At 43.7% G+C, this 19,839-nt stretch overlaps 1 protein-coding gene across 2 annotated transcripts; it reads right to left on the bottom strand.

Moving 5' to 3' along the window:
* Positions 1 to 770: 770 nt before the first annotated feature.
* On the bottom strand, positions 771 to 19,229 carry LOC139541961 (transmembrane protein 180-like). Of its 2 annotated transcripts, none has more exons than XM_071346898.1 (8): positions 19,107 to 19,229; positions 8,280 to 8,540; positions 8,014 to 8,093; positions 7,373 to 7,822; positions 6,762 to 6,979; positions 6,023 to 6,194; positions 2,962 to 3,155; positions 771 to 2,796 (listed from the first exon to the last, which is right to left on the bottom strand). In XM_071346898.1, the coding sequence occupies exons 2-8, from the start codon at positions 8,442 to 8,444 to the stop codon at positions 2,546 to 2,548; spliced, it is 1,530 nt and encodes a 509-aa protein (XP_071202999.1). In that variant the 5' UTR covers positions 8,445 to 8,540; positions 19,107 to 19,229; the 3' UTR covers positions 771 to 2,545. The 2 variants fall into 2 exon arrangements, with proteins under 2 accessions (XP_071202999.1, XP_071202998.1); XM_071346897.1 differs by lacking the exon at positions 19,107 to 19,229 and adding an exon at positions 13,690 to 13,821.
* Positions 19,230 to 19,839: the final 610 nt, after the last annotated feature.

Consider the following 19,839-nt stretch of genomic DNA (forward strand, 5'->3'; position numbering starts at 1 on the left):
ATGCTGTGCAGTGTTCTTGCCTGGTTAAAAGTAGTGTGATGTGGTCCCATTCGGTATTTAAAGGCCAAGTGCAGTTAAAAAATATGCTTTTCCTGTGTTTTATATATATTTCCACACTACTGAGGTTGGCATAATACTGTGAAATTGTGAAAATTATAATTCCCTTTTAGTGTAAGAGCTGTTTGAAAAAAAACGCCAGAAATTCAGCCTGTTTTGGTGGGATGAAGTTGAGTAAATTAGTTAATAGACCAATAAGACAGTTCCAAACCACTCTGCCAATAACAGCTAGTTTCCTGTTTTCCCCACCCCAATCATAGACGGTCCTAGCAAAAATCTCTTTGCCAAGAAGCTACTTTTGTTTCTTTTTGACAATTTCATTTGAAAACAATCACAGTAAGGTACTTAAGTGTTACCCAGAAATGATTTGATACTGAGATAAAAACAGCTGCATTGGACCTTAATTAAAATGAAAGGTATTTGGAATTTAGTCATCAAACCAAGTTTATTTTATATAGCCCTTCGTACATCAGCTAATATCTCGAAGTGCTGTACAGAAACCCAGCCTAAAACCCCAAACAGCAAGCAATGCCGGTGTAGAAGCAGAAGTCATCAGGTTTAAGATGCCTGAGGTGAGACACTACACCTGTCCTAGTCTAGTAAGTGAAGGTAGCCCGGACACAGACCTGAGCTCCTGGGTTTGGTGCGAGGCTGCGAGTTAGACTTGTCCTAACAGACCATAACACATCTGTGAACGTGAGCAACAAGACACATTCAACAAGCAGTGAGATCACTTTAATAAAGGTCACAAAGATGGTCGGAAATGGCCGATGCTACAATGAGCAGGGGTACAACCAGACAGAAACATTGTACAGTATTCCATAACAAAATTGGCAAATACAGGCATCTCTGCTGTATACCGTAAGGATGTCTTATAAGATCAAACCTCTGCTATCCATTCTGGCTAAGTAAATCACATGGTGCTGAAACTACAATTCCTGAGTCACTTAATTAAAAAACACTACCCTCAAGGTGTCTTCAAATTATCACAATACTTTAGAAAAAAATATGTAATACTAATATGATGGAATTTAAGACTCCTTAATACTCTGTTCACATAGAAAACCATGTAGCAGCGGTATTCAAAACGGAACTTTGGAAAAAGTACGGAATGTATTCTTCATGATGATCATATATAGTTGGGTCATCATGGCACAACAGTTTCACATTTTCAGTCAAATCTTTGTTTCTCAATTCTCTTCATGGTACAGTATATACAGTGTACAAAACATTAGGAACCCCTTAATATTGCGTAGCACCCACATTTGCCCTCAAAACAGCCTCAAATCGTCGTGGCACGGACTCTACAAGGTGTCGAAAGCGTTCCACATGGATGCTTCCCACAGTTGTGTCAAGTTGGCTGGATGTCCGTTGCGTGGTGGACCACTCTTTATAAACACAGGAAACTGTTGAGCATGAAAAACCCAGCAGCGTTGCAGTTCTTGACACTCAAACCGGTGCGCCTGGCACCTACTACTACTGTTCAAAGGCACTTAAATATTTTCCCTTGCCCAGTCACCCTCTGAATGGCAAACATACGCAATCCATTTCTCAATGGTCTCAAGGCTTTAAAAAATTATTCTTTAACCCTTCATCTACACTGATTGAAGTGGATTTAACGACAATAAGGGATCATAGCTTTCACCTGGTCAGTCTCATGGAAAGAGCAGATATTCCTAATGTTTTGTACACTGTGTAAAAACACATCTCTTTCCTGAACTGGGGTACACATGTAAACAGAAGTTGTTTAGGGCCTTGTTTTGTACGAGCTACCTAAACGATAAACACGTCACCGTGAAAACGTTACAACAATGCGTGAGAAAACACGAGGCAATTCCGTTGAATACTGGAGACGGCAGCTATTTTAGTAGAAGTAGTCCATCTGGTCACGGTAAAACAAATAGAGAAATAGTTGCTTGACTTTTTACAATTCTGAACATGCAGATTAGTGCTAGAAGTCCTTCATAAAGACACAGAGAATAACATGGTGATGGTTCACCACTAATTGTCATTTAAAGCACAAGGTCCATGCAAATCAGGCTTTATACTCATGTGCACATACACACATTTTTTTTCATACTTAATATTTTCCTTCACACAGCAATTTAACACATTTTGCCATGGGGTGAAAAATACAAAAATGGGTAACCACACTGTAATAGCAAAGTTGGTGACACTGTGTTCCTTTGGGGATGGAAATGCATTCCAGGCTGCACCTCAACCTAGGATGGTCTACTCGCCCTGTCCCAGAGAGGGGCATGGGAATCTTATTCTTTGATTGGCTCTGCTGTATCATTTAGTCATCAGTTCATACATATCGTCTTTGTCCTCTTAATATCAAAATAAGGCAAGATTCTCACAGTATATTTTTGTCCCTGACAGTGGGATTTAAATCAGTTCTCCAGTGTTCCATTCTGCTGACCCCAGTGGCAGATGGTGGTATAGCATTATGCAGTTGAGTGAAGGTTGCGGAAGGGCTGGACTCAGATCAGATGGCCTTGACATCCATGAGGTGGCTGTGCTGGGTTCCCTGCCTCTGGGCCTTGACGCCCTGCAGTCGGCGGCCGTGGAGGGTGAAGCGGGACCAGGCCAGTAGCTGCAGCAGGGCGCAGGAGATGGGCACAAACACCAGCAGGTAGAAACAACCCTGGCGAAGTGGAACAGTGAAGCCTGCTTGGCCTGAGACAGGGGATGCTGCCGCAGAGTCCTGTATGGAGTTTCTCTCAAAGATATCATAGCCTGGAAATAAAGAAAGAGATCTTGAGAATAAAGAACAGGCATGAATGCGTGGGAATCCACCTAGAGAAGGTTAGTGAAATTGGTTTGATTCTAGCATCTCCTCCATTTTCGAGGAGCCTTTATTAAAACAGACTTTTGTACTTTCGCCCCTCTGCCAATTTATACCTGTGTAGACACACAGCAACCAGGTGCCGATGAGAGGAGCAAAGGTCTGGCCAGGCTTGGTTACCAGGGCCACCATACCGAAGAGCAGCGCTGACGCCGCCTGCTGGCGCTGGTTCACCACAAAGTCCTCATCCACCAGGTCTGTGATGACCAGGTTCAACAGCTTGCAGGTACCCTCTGTAAACACCCGGTTACTTGGGGGGGGGGGGGGGGGAGAAGGAGCACAAGAGTATAAGCATGTTTCAGCCATTACTGAAGTATTGTCAACACCGTTTCCAATTTTTCCTCAACGTCAGCAAGACAAAAAGGAGCTGATAGTGGACTACTGGAAACAGAGGACCGAGCACACCCCCATTCACATCGACGGGGCTGTAGTGGAGCGCGTTGAGAGCTTCAAGGAATTAACATGGCCCACACACACACCAACACAGTCATGAAGAAGGCATGACACATCTTCCTCCTCAGGAGGCTGAAAAGATTTAGCATTGACCCTCAGATCTTCAAAAAAGTTCTACAGCTGCACCACAGAGCATCTTGACTGGCTAGATCATTGTTATGTATGGCAACTGCTTGGCATCCGACCGCAAGGCTCTACAGAGGGTAGTGTGTACGGCCCAGTACGTCACTGGGGCTGACCTCCCTGCCATCCAGTACCTCTATACCAGGCGGTGTCAGAGGAAGGCCGTAAAAAAAAGAAAGAGACTCCAGTCACCCAAGTCATAGACTGTTCTCTCTGCTACCGCATGGCAAGCGGTACCGATGAACCAAGTCCACAACCAACAAGACCCTGAACAGCTTCTGCCCCCAAGCCATAAGACTGCTAAATACACTGAACAAAAATATTTAAAAAACGCAACATGAAACTATTTCAAAGACTTTACTGAGTTACAGTTCATATGAGGAAATCAGTCAATTGAAATAAATGAATTTCACATGACTGGGAATACAGATGCTCACAGATACCTTTATTTTTTATTTTTAAGTAGGGTTGTGGATCAGACAAAAAGTCAGTATTTGGAGTGACCACCATTTGCCTTATACAGCATGACACATTCGCATACAGTTGATAAGGCTGTTGATTGTGGCCTGTGGAATGTTGTCCCACTCCTCTTCAATGGCTGTGCGAAGTTGCTGAATATTGGCGGGAACTGGAACCTGCTGTTGTACACGTCAATCCAGAGCATCCCAAACGTGCTCAATTTGTGACATGTCTGGTGAGTATGCCGGCCATGGAAGAACAGGAACATATTCAGCTTCCAGGAATTGTGTACAGATCTTTGTGTCATGGGGCCCTGCATTATCATGCTGAAACCTGAAGTGATGGCGGCGGATGAATGGCACGACAATGGGCCTCAGGATCTTGTCACAGTATCTCTGTGCATCCAAATTGATCAAATGCAATTGTGGTCATTGTGGTCATGCCATAACCCCACAGCCACAATGAGGCACTCTGTTCACAACGTTGACGTCAGCAAACCACTTGCCCACACGGCGCCATACACACTGTCTGCCATCTGCCCGGTACAGTTGAAACCGGGATTCATCCGTGAAGGATGACAAGCACGTAGATGAGCTTTCCTGAGACAGATTCTGACAGTTTTTACAGAAACTCTTAGGTTGTGCAAACCCACAGTTTCATCAGCTGTCCAGGTGGCTGGTCTCAGACGATCCCTCCCGCAGGTGAAGAAGCCGGATGTGGAGGTCCTGGGCTGGCATGCTTACACGTTGTCTGCATTTGTGAGGCCAGTTGGACACACAGTACTGCCAAATTCTCTAAAACAACATTGGAGGCGACTTATGGTAGAAAAATAAAGATTAGATTATCTGTCAATAGCTGGTGGACATTCCTGCAGTCTGCATGCCAATTGCAAGACGTTGTGTGACTAAAACTGCACATTTTTGTAATGATCATGCTCTTTAATCAGCTTCGTGCTATGTCACACCTGACAGGTGGGTAGATTATCTTGGCAAAGGATAAATACTCACTAACAGGGATGTAAAAAACATTTCTGTACAACATGAGAGAAATAAGCTTTTTAGTGCGTGCGGAAAATTGTGGATCTTTTATTTCAGCTCATGAAACATGGGACCAACACTTTACGTTTATATTTCTGTCCAGTGTAGTTAACTGAATAGCTACCAGGACTATCTGCATTGACACCCCTCCTTGCACTAACTCTTTTGACTCATATAATGTACGCTGCTGCTTATTATCTATCCTGTTGCCAAGTCACTTTGCCCGTATGTGTGTCTACCTCAATTGCCTCGTGCTCCTGCACCTGCACATCGACTCGGTTCTGGTACACCGTGTATATAATAACCATGTTGTCATTGCTCATTGTGTATTTATTCCTTGTGTTACTATCTTTCTATTATTTTTCTCTCTGCGTTGTTGGGAAGGCCCCGTAAGTAAGCATTTCACTGTTAGTGTACACCTGTTGTTTACGAGGCATGTGACAAATAAAACATGATTTTGATTTGATCTGCTAATATACAACGATGTGGAATATGCAAACGAATTTCCCGAGCAGGAGTTTAGAAGGGGAAAAAAGGAGAAGGGAAAAAAACCCTCCTGGGCTAAAAGGTCAAGGCATTTATACAAAGGCCCAAACCAACAGAAAAACGCCTCTCCTCCACTATGACTTTATCTCATTTCGGTCTACGAAAACAATGGCACTGTGCCAAGGGGACTAGTGGTAGGCTGCGCCCAGCCGCTGCCAGCCCCATGTTGATAAAGGGATTGGTTGGTTGGCTGACACACAACACCCAGCCAGGTACAACACAAACAGAGCCACACAAAACTGCTGGGTAAGCTGGGAATCTTCATTGATTTGCTCAGCTTCGGCAAGTATTGGAAAAACACATGACATTGGGTCCTTGATATGAAAATAACTCTTCATGACTTGAGTACATGACCTTGATATGTAAAATGAAATACAAATGTGTTACTTATTAACATTCCTAGCAAACGATGTTAGTATCTTACATTAGCAGCTAGTGCACAGTATTCAATTGAAGGAAGAAAGTGTGTGTGTGTGTGGGTTTGTGTGTGTGTCAGTACCTGGCGATGAAGATGCACAGCAGATAGACCTGGTCGGCCCCGGCCAACAGCATGGCCACACTGAGAGCCAGCTTGACCAGGAACAGCCAGCGGATGACCGCGTAGACCCCGTAGCGCTGACACAGGGTCAGGAAATACAGGTTGTTCAGGTGGGGTGCTATGTAGGAGATCCCTGTGAAGAGTTGTCAAGAGCAGCTGTTAGTGGACTGGGAAACACTTTATTTGGATAGTCTGCAGAGCATCTACAGATGGATTATCTCACTAGCGACTGAGGCAAATTTCAACTAACCATCTACTGTACTAACCCTAACCTTAGCCCTTATCCTAAACCTAATCTTAGCAAGCAGTTGCTTATCAACTGATAGATTGTTGAAAGTATGACCATCTGTTGAGCATATACAGATGGAAAATCCAGACTTGCCAAATAAAGTGTGACCGTGGACTGAAAAGCCACATTAATTAAATGCATGCAGACAAGTGATAAATTGTGTTTCCTCACATTCTAAGAACTAATCCTTCCGTAAAATGTAAACAGACCAAAACGAATAGCCTAGTCGCAGATCTGTTTGTGCCATCTTGCCAACTCCTACGGTCCTTGTCAGGCCAAACGTGACAACGGCCATAGAAATTGCCAAGACGGCACAAACAGATCTGGGACCAGGGTATGAAACTAAGCCCATTCTATACTCGAGGCCCTTCCCTTGTCATGGTGCATATATCCAAGCAGTACTCCTCTTACCCAGCAGAATGGAGCCGGTGGAGGCAGAGATGCTGTCAGAGAGGAGGTGCTCCAGGAACAGAGGGAAGAAGTTGTTGTTGAAGTGACAGTGAAACACCTGGACAAGGTTCATAGAGGCGAACCACATGAAGTTTCTGTGCTTGGAGAGCTGCCTTAGATACTCTCCTAGAGTGACTGGCTTCTCCTGCTGGGTTAGAGGGCTCTGGCCAATACTCAACCTGAGCGAGAGGGAAGGGGGGATTAGTGAAATGACAACTAGTGTAACATCAAACACACACACACACACAGGATTGAGTCTGTAACCTAAGCAGGTATTGCTGTTTATCTACCTGCACAACAGACTGAATGAGTGTGTGCAAAGTGTGCATCAATTCTATTTGCTCACATTTCAGTCTCTTTAAAATTCCCATTAGCAAGAAATATGCCTGGCCAAGGCTGGAATAGACACCACAGGAGTAGAAAGATTCAACGCTTGATTTGAGGCCATAAGGTGAGTTGTGGGAAGCAAACCAAGAACGGGTGTCGTTATTCAGTTACCACTTGCTTGTCAGTGCATAATGTAAACCAAGTGTTTCTCAAGTGCATACATGATGAATAATAATGTCACCTACTCTTTGAGTTGCAGCGCCTCGTCCTGTCTCAGGCGCGCCTCTTTCTGAAAGCGGCTCTTCAACAGGCGCGACACGGCGGTGAAGCCCAGTGCCGAGACGACCGCCAGCGCTACGCAGAACAGCCGGAACGAGTAGAAGTCGCCCTTGTCCCAGACGCAGTAGGACAGGAAGACCGAGAGCGAGCCCAGGGCACTGAACAGAGAACAGTGGAAGTTAAGGCGCGTGCGGTCGTAGGCCGACACGGCCAGGTCGGCCAGCAGGGCGTTGTGGTTGAGGTCCACCACGGTGAGGAAGCCGTCATACAGGCACAAGCACACCAGAAACTGGAGGCCCGGCCGCGCCCATGACACCCAGAAAGCCAGGAAGGAGAGGGCGAACAGGGGGCCATTCCTAGAGAGGGCAGCCAGCCGCTTCAGTACCACCTCTGGGCTGGAGATCTGGGGGCCAGATCTACGATAGAGGGGAGAGAGAAAAAAAGTATAGTGCAATGGTAAAGAAACTTCTACCACTTTTCACTAACTGTGCTATCCAACCGTGCTTTCAAGACAGTGTGAAAAAGAGAGCTAGACGTAGAGATTGAAGGAGAGCGAGAGAGAGGTGCACCATTGATTTGAGAAAACGATGAAAAGAGTAGGTCTTACTGTGGGGAGCTGAGGAAGGAGCGGTCACTCAGCCAGCCGAAGAGAGGGTCGTTTAAGCTGTTCCATATCAGGAACACTGTCTGTGTGGGACAGAGCGTCAGTGGTGGAGGAGTTAGTATAGCAGTATGGTTAAACATCCTAACCCAGAAAAAAGCCAGGGTATCAGTCTTTCTGCTTTATCCAACCCCTTTGTCATTGTCTAAAGCAGAAAGCGTCCAAACCACAAATATTACAATAATCCATTGAAGGCAGGAACTGTCACTCACCTCTCCGACCCAAAAGGAGAGCTTGTCGATCTTATAAACGGAGACAAAGGTCTCCACGTAGTAGAGCAGGAAGACGTTGTGTAGGATGGAGACAAACAGGGACAGGGAGCCGTAGAGGACCGCAGTGGGGACAGCAAACCTGCAGTCACAGCCCCTCCTGCCCATTCTTCTCACTCGGTCTCTCCGCTGTTCCGTTCCCCGCCGCCACACTCATCGAGTCATCCCACAGACCAGGGGGCTGGGGCACCACCGTACCCACTCCTACCAGAGCAAACAAGAAACATGTCAACAACCATTTGGAGGGCAGACTAAATGTGGATGTGTGAAGTGTGAGGTGTGAGGTGGGTTAGGCTAGGTTAATGTACAGCGTGGGAGAAGAGCCAGCTTTAGCGAATAGACACAAAGGAGCAAGAGTAACGCAGCTTACTTAAAGTGCATTCGGGAAAGTATTCAGACCCCACATTTTGTTACATTACAGCCTTATTCTCAAATTGATTAAACAAAAACATTTCCTCATCAATCTACATACAACACCCCAAAATGACAAAGCAAAAACAGTTTTGAAAAGTTTGCCAATTTATAAAAAAAAAACAGAAATACCTTATTTAAAAGTATTCAGACCCTTTGCTATTGGACTAGAAATTGACCTTAGGTGCATCCTGTTTCCATTGATCATCCTTGAGATGTTTTTACAACTTTACTGGAGTCCACCTGTGGTAAATTCAATTGATTGGACATGATTTGGAAAGGCACACACCTGTCTACATAAGGTCCCACAGCTGACAGTTCATGTCAGAGCAAAAACCAAGCCATGAGGTCGAAGGAATTGTCCGTAGAGCTCCAAGACAGGATTGTGTAGAGGCACAGATCAGGGGAAGGGTACCAAAAATGTCTGCAGCATTGACAGTCCCCAAGAACATAGAGGCCTCCATCATTCTTAAAATGTAAGAAGTTTGTACTCTCAGACCATGAGAAACAAAATTCTCTGGTCTGATGAAACCAAGATTGAACTCTTTGGCCTGAATGCCAAGCGTCACCTCTGGTGGAAACCTGGCACCATCCCTACGGTGAAGCATGGTGGTGGCAGCATCATGTGGTGGGGATGTTTTTCAGGGACTACGAGACTAGTCAGGTTTGAGGCAAAGACAAACGGAGGAAAGTGCATCCAACCGGCCTCACAACAGCAGACCACGTGTAACCACGCCAGCCCAGGACCTCCACATCTGGCTTCTGAGGGGTCCCGAGGCATATTTCTGTCTGTAATAGTGCCCTTTTGTGGGGAAAAACATTCTGATTGGCTGGGCCTGGCTCCCCTATGCCCTCCCAGGCCCACCTATGGCTGTGCCCTTTCAACAGACCGATTTCCTTATTTGAACTGTAACTCAGTCAAATCTTTGAAATTGTTGTATGTAGGGTTGCAAAGGTAGGGTGTAGGGTTGCAAATGTAGGGTTGCAAAGGTTTGGAAACTTTCCAGTAAATTTCTGGAATTTTCCCGGAAATTTCCCATGGGAAGTTAAGCCCGGGAATTTTGGGAATGTTGCTTAAATTCATTTTAAAAAGTTAGCTTATAACAGTGAACCTTTTTTTGTGGGATACACATAAGGCAATTCTAGATCTTGTGGAATATTTTGGTGAAACTATCCCCAATTCAATAGAATTGCAACCCTCTGCATGCACAGTGCATTCTTCCATCACATGTGCAGTGCACTCTTGATTCTCAAGATCTTGCACACTAATGAGATGCGATTGAGCCCACACTACTACACTGTCTGAGCCAAGGACTACATGCCTTCTGGTAAGTTTTGATTACAATACTGGGTGGGGTGAATATATTTTATATGACATACATAATTTTTGGTTAATTAGTAAATAGTAGCCTACAGCAAAGTGTGTTTAAATCAGTTCTAACTTGTTAACAATTTCTGCTAGTCAGTTTTTGCTACCATGTGGGTTTTAGCTTGCTTGAGCCTGCTAACTGAGGAGTGTTAATTCACCAGTTCCCATACATGTTTCATTTTAAAACATTTATCTTACAAAGGAGTTATTTAATCTAACTGCTTAACTATTTATCTGTACATGGCCAAGCAACACCCGTTGGGGTGGTGTTGTCATCATGTTTAACAGTCTCCTAGAGGGGAAGGAGTCTCTCCAAGAAATGGCCATATCAAAGTCTGCTGATATGGACAGCCCCATCAAGAGGATCCTACTGGATGATGTATTTTGGGAGAAAGTGGTAAGCAGCCTGAAACTCCTGAAACTTATAGCAGTAGCCATTGCACGGATTGAGAGAGAAAATGCCATTCTGTCTGATGTTCAAACTCTGCTTGCAGATGTAAGAGAAGAAATCCATATGGCCCACTTCACTGTTGCTCCAAGCAGAGGAAACTGCAGTTCTGAAATACATCAAAAAGCGTGAAGACTTCTGCCTGAAGCCCATACACGCCGCAGCGTACATGGTGGACCCCAAGTATGCTGGCAAGAGCATCCTGTCTGGTGCAGAGATCAACAAGGCCTATGGTGCAATCCCTACTGTGTCTCGCCACCTTGGCCGGAATGAGGGCAAGGTTCTTGGCAGTCTGGCGAAGTACACTTCCAAGCAAGGACTTTGGGATGGAGATGCAATATGGTAGTCGTGCCAACATATCGCATCAGCCACCTGGTGGAAGGGACTTTGTGGATCTGAGGCTCTTTCCCCTGTTGCCTCCATCATCCTCCAAATCCCACCAAATCCATTCAATATTCCCTTTCTTTTGTTGTTCAGTGAAATCATCCCATGTGAAGAGTCAACTCATTTAAAAGTTGAATTCGTCCCTAAATTGTTTTATTTCTATTGGAATGATTTAATCATTTGCAAGTATATCTACTCATGAAGTAAAATGTTTATGTTTCTGTCTCCATAAGTTATGGTAAATATATCCAATGCAAAAAACATCTACATTTAAATGGTATGAATATTAATTTGCATATATTCCCATTAATTCCCATTATTTCCCACGGAAAGTTTCCACCTCTGAATATTCCCCAAAATGTGCAACCCTAGTTGCATGTTGTGTTTATATTTTTGTTCAGTATATATACACTGCTCAAAAAAATAAAGGGAACACTTAAACAACACAATGTAACTCCAAGTCAATCACACTTCTGTGAAATCAAACTGTCCACTTAGGAAGCAACACTGATTGACAATAAATTTCACATGCTGTTGTGCAAATGGAATAGACAAAAGGTGGAAATTATAGGCAATTAGCAAGACACCCCCAATAAAGCAGTGGTTCTGCAGGTGGTGACCACAGACCACTTCTCAGTTCCTATGCTTCCTGGCTGATGTTTTGGTCACTTTTGAATGCTGGCGGTGCTTTCACTCTAGTGGTAGCATGAGACGGAGTCTACAACCCACACAAGTGGCTTAGGTAGTGCAGCTCATCCAGGATGGCACATCAATGCGAGCTGTGGCAAGAAGGTTTGCAGTGTCTGTCAGCGTAGTGTCCAGAGCATGGAGGCACTACCAGGAGACAGGCCAGTACATCAGGAGACGTGGAGGAGGCCGTAGGAGGGCAACAACCCAGCAGTAGGACCGCTACCTCCGCCTTTGTGCAAGGAGGAGCACTGCCAGAGCCCTGCAAAATGACCTCCAGCAGGCCACAAATGTGCATGTGTCAGCATATGGTCTCACAAGGGGTCTGAGGATCTCATCTCGGTACCTAATGGCAGTCAGGCTACCTCTGGCGAGCACATGGAGGGCTGTGCGGCCCCACAAAGAAATGCCACCCCACACCATGACTGACCCATCGCCAAACCGGTCATGCTGGAGGATGTTGCAGGCAGCAGAACGTTCTCCACGGCGTCTCCAGACTCTGTCACGTCTGTCACATGTGCTCAGTGTGACCCTGCTTTTATCTGTGAAGAGCACAGGGTGCCAGTGGCGAATTTTCCAATCTTGGTGTTCTCTGGCAAATGCCAAACATCCTGCACGTGTTGGGCTGTAAGCACAACCCCCACCTGTGGACGTCGGGCCCTCATACCACCCTCATGGAGTCTGTTTCTGACGTCCACTTCACCATCAGACCATTTTATTGGTAACTACACTACCGGTCAAAAGTTTTAGAACACCTACTCATTCAAGGGTTTATCTTTATTTTTACTATTATCTACATTGTAGAATAATAGTGAAGACATTAAAACTATTAAATAACACACATAGAATCATGTAGTAACCAAAAAAGTATTAAACAAATCAACATTTATTTTACATTTCAGATTCTTCAAATAACCACCCTTTGCCTTGATGACAGCTTTGCACACTCTTTGCATTCTCTTTACTACTACTACTGTAGTTTTGACATCTGAAGTGAAGCATAGAGGTTCCCCGCTACGATCCAGCATGATTCAGCCTTCAGAACACAAGTCTCACATGTGGCATCCAATGGAATCTTTTTTGGTGTTAATAATGCCTAGGCTCTGGCTCCACACCTGCCTGTTAGCTGCTACACCACACAAGCCATGGCCCAGCACTACCCAAATCATTTTTTCTCCAACAGGTTCTCAGCAGAGAAATTGCACACAGAGTTCTGATCAGGCCAAATGTCAACAAATAGGCCTACGAGTAGAGCAAATGCGAGCTGTGTCTGGTCCCATCAGATCCATGCAGTGGAGCGGAACGACTCGCTTCTCCGCACTGTATTGTATCACATCTCACAATGTGATTCCCATCTCACTCATCTCAGCTCATTTAATCTTCTGGGAACAGGTAGCAAAGTAGTTTGTGTACAGTATAGTTCAGCACACCTCTAACTAGGGACAACTCTAGTTCTAGTGGATGCCAGGGCAGCTCTCTCGTCTGCCTGCTAAGACTGGAGAGGCTTCTTGGCAGAGAGAGCAGGTGGGCTGGCAGAGGGCTGTGCACGTGTTGTGTACTCTACTCTACACAGCTAGTTCTTCTGTGTTAGATACTGTGAAAGTGCGTGGGACTGTGGTCTGATACTTGATCTCTGGGGCTGGGCTGATGAGCGAATAGACCTCTGGGAATAGGCAGCCAAGTGTTCTCTCCCACTTGACACACACAGCAGCTTTCATTAGGAACGTGTATAACAATACTGGGTGGCTTACAGGAATTAGATGCAGTAAAGGGAGCTATTGCTATTACACACACACACACATAAATCTAGTTAGCTATACACATATAGATAGCTAGCTAGACAATATATAGTTGCGGCCCGGTATCAGATTTGTCCAGTCGTTCTACAGGTTAGATAGCTACCGTTAGCTGTATTCGCTGCATCAGCTGTCGTCGAGACGTACAAAGACAGGTCGATAGCTGGTAGCTAGCGTAGGCTAACCACTAAACCAGCGAGTTAACTAGCTAGACCTGTGGTTAGATCAATCCCCTAACAAAATGGAAAATGTACTTACCATTATCATTAAATGAAGAATCGGAAACTAATTGGAAACCTTTCTAATCAATACAAGCCACAGTTTGCGGTCCATTAGTACACGTCACACAAAAATGACTCTAATCAGCCACGCCCTCTGGGCTGATCACGAACAGGGGTTTCCCAAGAGAGGAAGAGGCTAGCGAGAGGGTCTACTCCGCCCAAAATGGGTCCACGTTAAGCATGTTACCAGTTTTGTATGGGGAAGACTGAGTGTGTTGAATTGAGTCAAGATACAATGAATCGCTATTTTGATACGTGAGGCTTATTTTATACGATAGATGTTTCGCAATGCTAAGGTGATTACGAGTGTACTGGTATAAGTGTGATGCACGTGACATCCCGGCAATTTTGCGGAAAAGCGCTTAATATCGGAGCTGCACTTCCTAACCTCCTGCCAAATGTATGACCATAGACACATATTTCCCTCAGATTACACAGATAATTCGAAAACAAATCACATTTTGATAAACTCCCATATCTATTGGGTGAAATACCACAGTGTGCCATCACAGCAGCAAGATTTGTGACCTGTTGCCACAAGGGCAACCAGTGGAGAACAACACCATTGTAAATACAACCTATATGTATGTTTATTTATTTTCCATTTTGTACTTTAACTATTTGCACATCATTACAACACTCTATGTATACATAATATGACATTTGAAATGTCTTTATTCTCTTGGAACTTTTCTGAGTGTAATGTTTAGTGTTTATTTCACTTTTGTTTATTATCTATATCACTTGCTTTGGCAATGTAAACATATGTTTCCAATTCCAATAAAGCCCCTTGAATTGAACTGACTAGCGTCTCCCTCTCTATTGAATACAGGCTGCTGACGTCAATACATCGAATATTCAAAAATGTATTAAAATAACGAGATGTATCCACCAATCCAAAGAGAGCAATAGGCGGGCTCTTAACAGACTTCAGTTGACAACGAATATGATTGTTAATGCGGAGACACAAGCATCTCGTCTTTATGCCCAGTATCTCTAAATTCCCCTTTAGGTTTAAAGCGCCCACCTATATGAGCACTACATCCCGAGGGGCTCATGTACGGAGATTGTGACAGCCGGTTAAATGGCGTCCCTTGACAAGACAAGAACAAGATGTACCGTTGAAGTCTGGAGTTTACATACACTTAAGTTGGAGTCATTAAAACTCGTTTTTCAACCACTCCACACATTTCTTGTTAACAAACTATAGTTTTGGCAAGTCGGTTAGGACATCTACTTTGTGCATGACACAAGTCATTCTTCCAACAATTGTTTACAGACAGATTATTTCACTTATAATTCCCTGTATCACAATTTCAGTGGGTCAGAAGTTTACATACACTAAGTCGACTGTACCTTTAAACAGCTTGGAAAATTCCAGAAAATGATCATGGCTTTAGAAGCTTCTGATAGGCTAATTGGCATAATTTGAGTCATTTGGAGAGGTACCTGTGGATGTATTTCAAGGCCTACCTTCAAACTCAGTGCCTCTTCGCTTGACATCATGGGAAAATCAAAAGAACTCAGCCAAGACCTCCAAATTCCTGAAGGTACCAAGTTCATCTGTACAAACAATAGTATGCAAGTATAAACACCATGGGAACCACGCAGCCGTCATATCGCTCAGGAAGGAGACGTGTTCTGTCTCCTAGAGATGAACGTACTTTGGTAGGGAAAAGTGCAAATCAATCCCAGAACAACAGCAAAGGACCTTGTGAAGATGCTGGAGGAAACGGGTACAAAAGTATCTATATCCACAGTAAAACGAGTCCCATATCGACATAACCTAAAAGGCCGCTCATCAACAAAGAAGCCACTCCTCCAAAACCGCCATAAAAACGGCAGACTACGGTTTGCAACTGCACATGGGGACAAAGATCGTACTTTTTGGAGAAATGTCCTCTGGTCTGATGGAACAAAAATAGAACTGTTTGGCCATAATGACCATCGTTATGTTTGGAGGAAAAAGGGGGAGGCTTGCAAGCTGAAGAACACCATCCCAACCGTGAAGCATGGGGGTGGCAAAATCATGTTGTGTAGGTGCTTTGCTGCAGGAGGGACTGGTGCACCTCACAAAATAGATGGCATCATGATGTGGAAAATTATGTGGATATAGTGAAGCAACATCTCAAGACATCAGTCAGGAAGTTAAAGCTTGGTTGCAAATGGGTCTTCCAAATCGACAATGACCCCAAGCATACTTCCAAACTTGTGGCAAAATGGCTTAAGGACAACAATGTCAAGGTATTGGAGTGGCCATCACAAACTCTGACCTCATTCCTATAGAAAATGTGTGGGCAGAACTGAAAAGGCATGTGCGAGCAAGGAGGCCTACAAACCTGACTCCGTTACACCAGCTCCATCAGGAGGAATGGGCCAAAATTTACCCAACTTATTGTGGGAAGCTTGTGGAAGGCTACCTGAAACATTTGACCCAAGTTAAACAATTTAAAGGCAATGCTACCAAATACTAATTGAGTGTATGTAAACTTGTGATGAAATAAATAAAACCTGAAATAAATAATTCTCTACTATTATTCTGACATTTCACATTCTTAAAATTAAGTGGTGATCCTAACTGACCTAAAACTGTGAATTTTCACTCTGATTAAATGTCAGGAATTGTGAAAAACTGACTTTAAATGTATTTGCTAAGGTGTATGTAAACTTCCGACTTCAACTGTATGTCAGGAGAAGTGGGGTATTATAAGGAGATTTATACTTGGAATATGGAGGAATGGAGGGGAAAAGAGAGGCAGAGGAGGTTTGAGAGAGAAGAGAAGGAGGAAGAGGGTGAGCTTGAATAGGTTAAAAATGGCAGGAAAAAAGGGAGATGGTTTGTTAAAGAAGAATAGTCAAGCTTATTGGCATGTGACAGCAGTGTGTTGGTTGGAGGTTCCTAGGTGTGAGAAGTGTGCAGAAGGGCATGAGACAGTAGTGGTATTTGTTAATTGTAGAGGTGCCCATGGGGCTGGGGATCAGAAATGTCCCGTGCGAGAGAGGCAGGTTGAGGTTTCTACGTTTAGAGTAATGCAGAAGTTGTCATATGCTGAGGCAGTGAAGAAAGTAGAGAAAGATGGGCCAAAGGGGGGATCCTGAGAGGAGTGGTGTGAGTAGTAGATCTGTACCAGTACAGAGGGATAAACCAACAAGTGATATATGTTTCAGTAAGATTGGATTTTTTTGCATTTATAGAAATGGTTATAAACTGTACTGCAGGGATGGAATGTACACTACCGGTCAAAAGTTTTAGAACACCTACTCGTTCAAGGGTTTTTCTTTATTTTTACTATTTTCTACATTGTAGAATAATAGTGAAGACATCAAAACTATGAAAAAATACATATGGTATCATGTAGTGACCAAATTAGTGTTAAGCAAATCGAAATATATTTTATATTTGAGATTCCTTAAATTAGTGGAGTGCTGCAGAGATGGTTGTCCTTCTGGAAGGTTCTCCCATCTCCACAGAGGAACTCTAGAGCTCTGTCAGAGTGACCATCAGGTTCTTGGTCACCTCCCTGACCAAGGCCTTTCTCCCCTGATTGCTCAGTTTGGCCAGCTCTAGGAAGTCTTGGTGGTTCTAAACATCTTCCATTTAAGAATGACAGAGGCCACTGAGTTCTTGGGGACCTTCAATGCTGCAGACATTTTTTGGTACCCTTCCAAAGATCTGTGCCTTGAAACAATCCCGTCTCTGAGCTCTACGGACAATTCCTTTGACCTCATAGCTTGGTTTTTGCTCTGACATGCACTATGAACTGTGGGACCTTATATAGACAGGTGTGTGCCTTTCCAAATCATCAAATCATGTCCAATCAATTTACCATAGGTGGACTCCAATCAAGTTATATAAACACCTCAAGGATGATCAATGGAAACAGGATGCACCTGAGCTCAATTGCGAGTTTCATAGTGAGGGTCTGAATACTTATGTAAATAAGGTATGTTTTTTTTTTTAATACATTTGTAGATATTTTTAAAAACCTGTTTTCTCTTTGTCATTATGGGGTATTGTGTGTAGATTGCTGAGGATTTTTATATATTTAATCCATTTCAGAATACGGCTGTACCGTAACAAAATGTGGAAAAAGTCAAATGATCTGAATATTTTCCGATTGGCCATATACCACACCCCCTCATGCCTTATTGCTTAAGTCTAGTAGGTGGCAGTAATGCAACATTTATTGTATCCCAACCGCCGTTAAACCTCATCGAATAAGAAGAAGATGTGCCACCTGAGTCACGTTCTGTGTGTGTTTGTTTGCTTCTTTTATGCAAATTCAAAATAATGGGACAGTGTGCTGACAATAAGAACAAAGCAACTTTATGATAATTCAGATGAATTTGCTTAGGGGGCCAGACATTGTTGCAATATCTTACCAAAATCAAATAAACATTATTTTTCTTTCCTTTTCTCGGTTGTCCTTGATAGGTGATTGGTTGCTGATTGTAGCTGCCAGGCAAGAAGAATTGAGTCCATAGATGTCTATCTGAGCGACTACCATCTATGGAATTCAGTTCTCATGGCCAAACGCTCATTAGCATCAGCAAATCAAGCAAATCACTAATGCAGCATCAAGTAGGCCTAGTTGGTTTACACAGTAGACCAGAAAGTAGTACACCAGAAGGGCCAGAAAGAAATGTTTTCATACTTTATTGTTGTTTTATTTGATAGACATATTAATATGAAATAGCATAGCACTGTTGACATTTAAAAAGACACATACCTCTACTCTTTGACAGCACATCTAGGTGCTTATGTCCATTGAGAGTACATTGAAAGTACAATGAATTGACATTGCTAGGGCTGATTCAAAACCCTCCCCCAAAATCCCAGCTGGAATGACAGTGAAATGTCTTGTCCATTTGCTGGAAAAAGAGTTGCTATGGCATTTCACAATAGACTTGCAGAGAAAACAAACCCCCATGAGAATGAATGAGTCAGGGATATCTCTAGGCCACTCTCTGAGTCACAGCGTGCAGACGTGTGTGATCAGACAGGGTGTGTGTCACATGAGGCCCAGGGTGGGCTTCTGATTGTGGAGGCCCTACATGGAATGACATACAGTATGTACAACACATACTGTAGGCCATAGCCCGCTGTGTCGTGATATGTATGTTGCGGACCAGTGTAAAGTGAATGGTTGATCTTTGTCTTGTTGAGTCTAATTTATGTCACAACTGTTTAATCTATCTTTTTCTCTCTCCTGTTCTCTCTCTCAAACAATACAAGTATGTGGATAAACTACAAATGATCAAAACCCTCCCCTTTACTGAGGTTTTAATTCACAGGATAAAATTGGATAGAGATCAGTCCCATCAGCTGTTAGGGCGACTAGTAACAATATTGAACAGCATTGACATAATAATACAATAGAGAGAATCACTAACCAGTTTACATTTCTCACTGAATCTGAAGTTACACCGGTCCCCACAGTCCTTGTTGAAATTGTCACTGTAACCATGTTGTACGACAGATCTCTGTTGAAAGAAAAAGCCTACTTTGATCCAAAGAAAATCGTGTTCTGTCTTCTGTTTGACTTTCTGATACACACGACGTTAGTGTATGACGAGCTCTCTACATACCCTCTGTGCCATATCTATCTCGGTGTCTGTCTTTCTACAAGTTAAGCCAAGCAGTCACTTCCAAGTAATAAGGGAAGGGGTGGGAGGGAGCCTCTGAATCAATACAAATATACAGTACAATGCAGTTCTGAGAATAGAGAAACAGATGACTGGCTGGCCAGCCCTTGGTTCCCATAAAAATAGAAAAAGGGACTGCTTGGAGGAGGAACTAGGAATTCCCCCAGTTGAGATTGAACTGTAACACAGTGCAGAGAGATGGGAACTAAAGTTGGCCTGTGGACTAGAGGAAGAAAAACTTGTGATGCATAACAAAAAATAATAAATCAAATGTCACCATGTAACCTACACCGTTCTGGCGTTAAAAGGGATTATTGGATAGGATAGAGATAAAGAGGTAGAGATGAAAGGAAGGCAGGAAGAGACCCATGCTTGCAGCTGTACACAGTACATGTGATTCTAGAGGTGGTTCAGACCACTAGACCACCCCGGGGATCAGGCCATTGTTTAACCTCTTTTTCTTAGAGGTTTATTATTGTAG

The sequence above is a fragment of the Salvelinus alpinus genome, chromosome 17, assembly GCF_045679555.1.
Source record: "Salvelinus alpinus chromosome 17, SLU_Salpinus.1, whole genome shotgun sequence".
NCBI lineage: Eukaryota > Metazoa > Chordata > Actinopteri > Salmoniformes > Salmonidae > Salvelinus > Salvelinus alpinus.

Bases quoted from the DNA above. Each gene is read 5' to 3' on its own strand.
- LOC139541961 (XM_071346898.1), bottom strand. From the start codon at position 8,444: ATGGGCAGGAGGGGCTGTGACTGCAGGTTTGCTGTCCCCACTGCGGTC. The intron at 8,094-8,279 runs GTGAGTGACAGT...TGTCCCACACAG, and splicing joins TCTCCTTTTGGGTCGGAGAG to ACAGTGTTCCTGATATGGAA. The intron at 6,195-6,761 runs GTAAGAGGAGTA...AACTCTTCACAG, and splicing joins CACCGGCTCCATTCTGCTGG to GGATCTCCTACATAGCACCC.